The sequence below is a fragment of the Teleopsis dalmanni genome, chromosome 2 (genome assembly GCF_002237135.1).
Source record: "Teleopsis dalmanni isolate 2A chromosome 2, ASM223713v2, whole genome shotgun sequence".
Taxonomy (NCBI): Eukaryota; Metazoa; Arthropoda; class Insecta; order Diptera; family Diopsidae; genus Teleopsis; species Teleopsis dalmanni.
Window position 1 is genome coordinate 107298765 of NC_051847.1, and position 7193 is coordinate 107305957.

Sequence of the window (7193 nt, forward strand, 5' to 3'; positions counted from 1 at the left end):
TTATATTTTTTTTAACTAAGATACAATTAAATATTTAACACAAATTTATAAGTGTAATTTTAATAATAATAAATATAATAATAATAAATACATTTATAATAAAATAATAAAAAACATATTAAATTTATATTATAATTCTACATATTCCACCTGCTTGCAATAAATTTGCAAGGCAAAAATGCTCTTGTATGACGTATGAATCGTTTGGAGTGACAGACTATCATACACAACGCGTATGCGAGAGCTGTTCACCAAAATTTTGGTGAGCACGCCAACACGTTGGCAAAGGTGGCAGACTATCATACCTGTGTGTCATACGACGTTTTTCTCTCTCGTATGACATACCAGTATGATAGTCTGCACCGCACCTTAGGCCTTTTTTTTATAAGCATGTCGTGAAAGACAAAATGGAAATTAGGCTTGTATATGGGTCATTCTTTTAGAAATCGGACGGATTTTGAAAAGAAATGATCTCATGATCTCCGATTTGACTGCAATTTTTTTATGAGCTCCTTACATCAAATAAGAAGACTTTGTGATTTTTTTCCAGGGAGATATGGACAAATGGGATTTTAAGAATTGGCATTGTGGACATATTGTCTACAAATGGTAGGAACTTGAAATTTACTGCGTTTAAAAGATAATTGATTGAATTTTTAAGAAATTGTTTAAACAATTAAAATTGTTTATATTTAAATACTAATATTAACCGTTAAATTTAAAAAATAAATTTTTCTCAAAACATGTACCCAAAATATTCATTTTTTATATTTCATTTAGATTTAGTCTTAAATTTAACTGGGAAATAATAATTTTCAGGAAACGAATTTCAACATAATTAAACCATTTTAAAATCTTTTTTCTTATATTGAAGAATTAAAAAACTATTTAGTTCTGCTAATAACAAAAAATAATGCCAATTTTCTCAGCTAACGAAATAATTCCGGAATATTCGGCTTCAGAGCTAAACATACTACAATTGATCAAGTGCATCGAATTGTATCATTCGTTAGAAACTTATTTGAAAATAAACAACACTGCACTTCCATATTTATATGTTAGATGTAGCCCAAGCGTTTGATAAAGTATGGCATGAAAGCTTAATACATAAAATTACAACACTCATGCTAGCTAATGCTCATCTTTTGTTAAAAAATTACTTAAGTAAAATTAGTTCAAACCTTGTCCTATCAAAGCATGAGTTCCTCAAGGAAGTGCAATAAGTCCGCTATTATACCTACTGTATACAAGTGATATGCCAACTTCGGACAACAGTTTAACTGCAACATTTGCTGACGATACAGCAATACTAAGTGCACACAAAATCCCTCCTATCGCACAACGCATGCTTCAAGTTCATGTTCACCAACTCGAGCAATGGTTATCAGTATGGCGTATCAAAGCCAATGAACAAAAATGTACCCATGTAACATTTGCTCTAAGATCAGGAAACTGTCCCAATATTACAATAAATGAGCAAAAAGTACCTTCGAGCGACTATGTAAAATATTTAGGGATACATCTAGATAGATGTTTAACTTGGCAGAAACACATAAAGGCTAAAAAGACACAAATAAATATAAAACTAAGTTCATTGCATTGGTTTATGATCACGTCATCTAAGCTACCACTTGAATACAAAATTCTGCTATACAAGTCGATAATAAAACTTATATGGACCCACGCAATTCATATGTGGGAAATAGCCATCAAATATTGAAAATCTGCAAAGGCTGCAATCTAAAATTCTAATAATGATAACAGGTGCACCGTGGTTTAAAAAAATGCTAAACTTCATAGAGACTTGGGCGTACCAACAGTAATAAAAGAAGCTGCTCGATTTAGCCGTCAGTACCTCTTAAAGTTAGAATATCATCCTAACCAATCAGCTTACAAGCTGCTAGTGAACAAAGACCACAAACGTCTAAAAAAGAAATTCACCATGAACATCATTTTTTTGATTTAAGAAATGTTTATTTGATTAAAAAAAAATTTTTATGAATTTTATTTAATTGAATTGAATGTAAATTAATTTTAATTTTTAATTTTAATTCTAATTTTAATTTTCAATCTTATCTTATTAAAAATAATTCGATAGTTTTTTTCCAAATCAATGGCTAAGGGAAAAAATAAATTTAGTTTTCAGATTTGATCCACTTATTGTTAGTTTCGTCCTTAAAAAGATTCAATAAACAATTTATAAACTAAAAAAAAAAAAAATTTAGTCCCACACTAGCTGAACTACCTATATAATTGCAGCACATAATTGCACCTACTTTCTTTGGTGTTATTATGCTATAGTTGGAAAAACACTCTTCACAGGTCAGAAATTATAGGATTATAGGAAATAAACTGTAACGAACTATAAACAAAATATATTTTAATAGTTTTAACATTGATTTTATTAATACTAATTTCATTATTGATACACAATCTGTAATGTCTGAAAAAGAAAATATTTTCCTCACTTATATTTTTTTGGATTCGGAATATAGCAGTGATATTTTGATGTCTCTCTACTTGATGTAGCTGTTTCGAAGCGGTATTTAGTGTTCTCTTCTTTTGTTTTGTAGTCTCTTGATGTTGAGAAATGGCACACCATATTTGGCAAACATTCGTTAGCCCAGTTAAATAATTTTTTAATAATTTTGTTTGGATTGGATTATGTATTCGTTGAAGACTAGCTCTTGCAGTATTCCTCTTTAAGGTACTAGTTAAGCCGTCGCATGGTCCTTTGCCGTGTGAAGTTGGGAAAAAGTGCCATTCTGTCTCCAAACGAAATGTCCATTTTGTGATGAGTTAAATTAATAAAATTCTTTTTATTTTTATATTGTGAACCCGATCCATCGGAAAAATAAACAATTTTTTTTATAGCCGTACTAATTCTTTTAATGAACTTGATAGCGTATTTTTGGAAAAAATTTACGGTAGTTGTGATATGAAGTAAACAGTCACATATGCAGACATAATTTTTTTTTGTAGTTTTTTATTTTTATCACGGTGTTGTATTGCAAACGGATGAATTGTTGCCTGATTATTATTTCAGTGAACACTTTGAACAGTGTTTTGAACAACAAAAGCATAAATTTCAGTAAAATTACACAAAACTATGCATTCACTTTCTGCTAAGCTGTTTTTTGTATTCTTTTAAAAACTCTACCTGTCCTTTAACACGCATTGTTTGTATGTGACGGTTTCAATGTTGTTGTCATCAAAGATCTCCAGAAGTTGTTGATTGATGTTTTCAGTTTCAGGACATCTTTAAAGTCATTTATCAGCTTACTAGCACATGCAGTCAGTGTTTTCATATTCATATATGAAAAAGAATATCACACTGGAAATATTTATTTTTTAAGTAGAATTTATATATTAATTTGAATCAAAAGTAAAAAAAAAACTTTGTGTGACATATTCCTTTTTTTTTTAATGAAAAATCGTGTATATATGTTTGGTGTGATATGAAGGATAAGTAAATTTTTAAAAGAAAATTAAGGACAAAATCGTCCTGAAATTTTTGGGTTTTATGTAGAATTTTATTACTAATCAAAATCATAAATATTATATAAGAATATTTGTAGTATATTCTTTGAAAATTCATTCAGTGGAAATATAGTACGCTTGTGCTAAATATGTTTTGCGAAAAAAACAATATTAAAAAACTTTAAAAAATAATAGTTTCCTGATAATTTTTAATTCGCTGTAAAATTTAAAACTAAACCTAAATAAAATATAAAAAATGAATATTTTGGGTACATGGTAATTGTTTAAACAATTTCATAAAAATTCAATGAATTACCTTTAAAGCGCAACAAATTTCAAATCGGAGATCATGAGGTCATTTTTTGCCAAAATCTGTCTGGTTTGTAAAAGAATTATGCATATGCAAAATACATAATAAAATTTAAAGTTGAAATTTCAAAAATTAATAATAATTCTGAACAATTATTGGTAAGAATACTTTTTTTTTACATAATTGTGAATAAAATATGAAAAAATAACCCATTTGTTTGGAACAATGACGACAGGAAATAGGAATAATTAACGAAATCATTCGTTAACAGTTAACTGGAAATTTCGAGGGAACTCCTAAAAGTTGTTCACAATATACGAAGTTTCTATTGCCGGCACAACGTAGAATTTCCTTCAATTAAAACAACTAGTTCAAAGTCTTAACATCAATCAAAACAAAAATTTATCTTAATACCTCTGTTGGAATCCCATTAATTGAAAATTGAAAAAGTTGAAAAAAGGGGTTTTTTGCAAATAACAAGAAAACGGCAGGATTTTCGAGTTCTACGAAAAATTTGGAAAACAAAATTTTTAATTGTTTGTACACTAGTGTCATCAATATAATCTGGGACCTGTCGTATTTTTTTAACTAACTACAAGAAAACCCAAATTTAATGGAATTATTTGCATGTCACATATTGTAAGTTCGTGTAAATCTTACCTCAAGTGAATCATTAGATTTATTTCCAGTTGGTAATTAAATTTTAATAGTATAGTTGGATAATAATGGCATTTCGCGTTCTGCACATTGTTATTGTTAAAATCTTAACATAATAGTTAACAAGTGTCACGGCAATATGCCAAACAACATTGATAGCGAAATAAATAAATTCTACAACAGTTCACTGCATATTTGCATAGTTAAATGCCTCTTTATTTATCGCTAATGATAATGAAAATAATTGTAAAACATCAACAAATGTTTTAAGAAATGCATTTCAATTGAGATGCAATTAAAGTCACAATACATATACTATATTTTTCATGTTAGTTTTCTTAATAAAAAAAAAATTTAGGTATATACGGAGCAGAAGCCCTAAAGAATATGGTAATTGTGTTTTTAAGTTTCATTGAAAATAAAACACCTATTCTAGTAACTTAAATAAATTCGTATTTGATGAAGAAATTTGTAAATATTGTACTGCAAATAATGTCAATAAAATAAAAAATTATTTAAAAATGTCTTAACATTTTTGTCTGCATCAATAAAAAATACTGATATGAACTTATACGTAATTTTTTTTATATTTATTTCTTTAAATATTATATATTACTTCTCTTTAATACTAGACATATGGATAAAATTCTAAAAAGTGTTTACGAAATACTTATTCATACAATAGATATAATTAAAAGATACTGTCATACTAATACAGTATTATGTTAAAAAGTTTTAAAAGCTTAGCATAAACTAAGATTTATACGTTATTTATATCACAATAGAAAAACTTTCAGGGTTGCAACAAATGAAGACTTGATGGTGTTACAGAGCTCTCTTACAAAATGCAACATATTTAAGTAAAAAATAAAAAACATTTTACGCGTGTTTTCTTGACGATAAATTCCAGATCAATTGTATTGAAAATGTTTACGCATAATCCATTTTCAAATAATTTGCTTCCAAATTTCAAGAAAATCATGTATATAAAAAAATGTCTTTTATACGCAGATTACAAATGATAGATTTTTGAGTTATAATATTAGCTTCAACTGAATTAAAATATATCTGAATCAACAAATGTTAACTTAGAAATTCAAAATATTATTAAATTTGAATTTAAAATCACATAGCACTCACAGGACTCAGTATTTTTTTTAAATTATAAACTCATGTTTTCAAAATCATGTCGATTTTAATAAAATTTTTTTATATTTCAGGTTGTGAACATCAAAGTGCGTATGTAGGAAATAATCTTAGAACACGATCCACTCCAGTAAGTCCGGACAAGCAGCGATTACCACTTTCCTCGGATAAAATAGTAGGATTGGCAGAAAGTTTGATTGGAGAAGTACGAATGAAATGCTTTTATTAAAGAAAAATTTTAATAAAGATATATTTAAATTAAAGGTTCTTGTAGCTGAAGGTCTTGGAAAATATTGCGATTCAGAATTTGTGGGTTATGCAACACGTGAAATGCAAGAAGCTTTGGATATGACGCCAGAAGAAATGAACTTAGCGGCACATAACATACTACTACAAGAAAACGATATGCAAGTGACAGATCAATAATAATTTACACATCATTTATAAGAGCCAGGAAAACTACGTTATCTAAAACTTCTCCAAAAATATCATCAATATAATTCAATGTTTTGATATTGAAAGTATGTAATCTAAATTTTTTATTCTACTTTGTTAACTTTGTGAAACCAATACAGGCAATTGTTATTTGTTTATTTATTACTATATTTAATAGCATTATTTTAAAATTAATAAAACTAATGTATATTTAAACTACTTTTCCTCTGACTTTTATTTTGTTTCTGTATCATTAACAAAAAAAACGCTCAAAATTGCGCCCTAATATGTCGTCATATAGAAGATTTTCTATATATTTTCACGTTTGATAACACTTTTCCGATCACGTAAAAAAATTTTCGCTGTATAAACTTTATTTTGAGATTAAAGCTTTCCATTTCAATTTTATTGCCGCTATATCAAACAAAACAAAAAAACGAAAATATTTTCGATTAAGAAAACTAAATTTAATGATAGGACATAAATACCCAAAACGAACTACATAGACACACATCCGGGGTATCCGTGTAACCACTTACATCACTTACAAAATGTGTTAAATTTTTGTGATATTACAACTAAAATACAATTGTTTGTTTTTTTCTTTTGTTTGTTTAATTTGTTACTCAAAGAGTCTTTTAAACTGTTTCTCTTTTATAAGTTTTGTTTGTAATTAAAATAAAAAGATGTCTCTGTGCAGTCAGTGAATAGAAATTATGTTAGAACATGAATGTATTAAGTAGAATTTCAAATAAATGATGTTGCTTTCATGATCAGTTTAGTGATTGAAAAGGAAAGTTGTAAAAATTTTTTAAGTAAAAAAAAATTAGAAAAAATTTATGTTATGTTATGTTTTATGTTTCATAAGGTTTGATGACGCAAAAACATGGGCCGCACGCATACAGAATAATAAAGCTGCACCAATCCTGGACTTATGGACTATGATAAACAGTTATTTCCATATCGTAAACGAACGCCTTTCACTCAATATATTTCATCAAAGCCTGCAAAATGTGGGGTCAAAGTTTGATGGACATGCGATGCTAAAAACTCTTTTCCCCTTTAAATTTATACCGGTCAAGCCGAATCCGTGCAAAAACGAGGTAAGAGGACGCGTTGTATAAGATCTTGCAAAAAGGAAGTGGGCGCAATATCACAATGAACA

At 28.0% G+C, this 7193-nt stretch overlaps 1 protein-coding gene across 1 annotated transcript; it reads left to right on the forward strand.

Moving 5' to 3' along the window:
• The first annotated feature begins 5629 nt into the window (after positions 1-5629).
• On the forward strand, positions 5630-6196 carry LOC119686477 (voltage-dependent calcium channel type D subunit alpha-1-like). The gene is made up of 2 exons (XM_038101057.1): positions 5630-5798; positions 5858-6196. The coding sequence occupies exons 1-2, from the start codon at positions 5634-5636 to the stop codon at positions 6017-6019; spliced, it is 327 nt and encodes a 108-aa protein (XP_037956985.1). The 5' UTR covers positions 5630-5633; the 3' UTR covers positions 6020-6196.
• Positions 6197-7193: the final 997 nt, after the last annotated feature.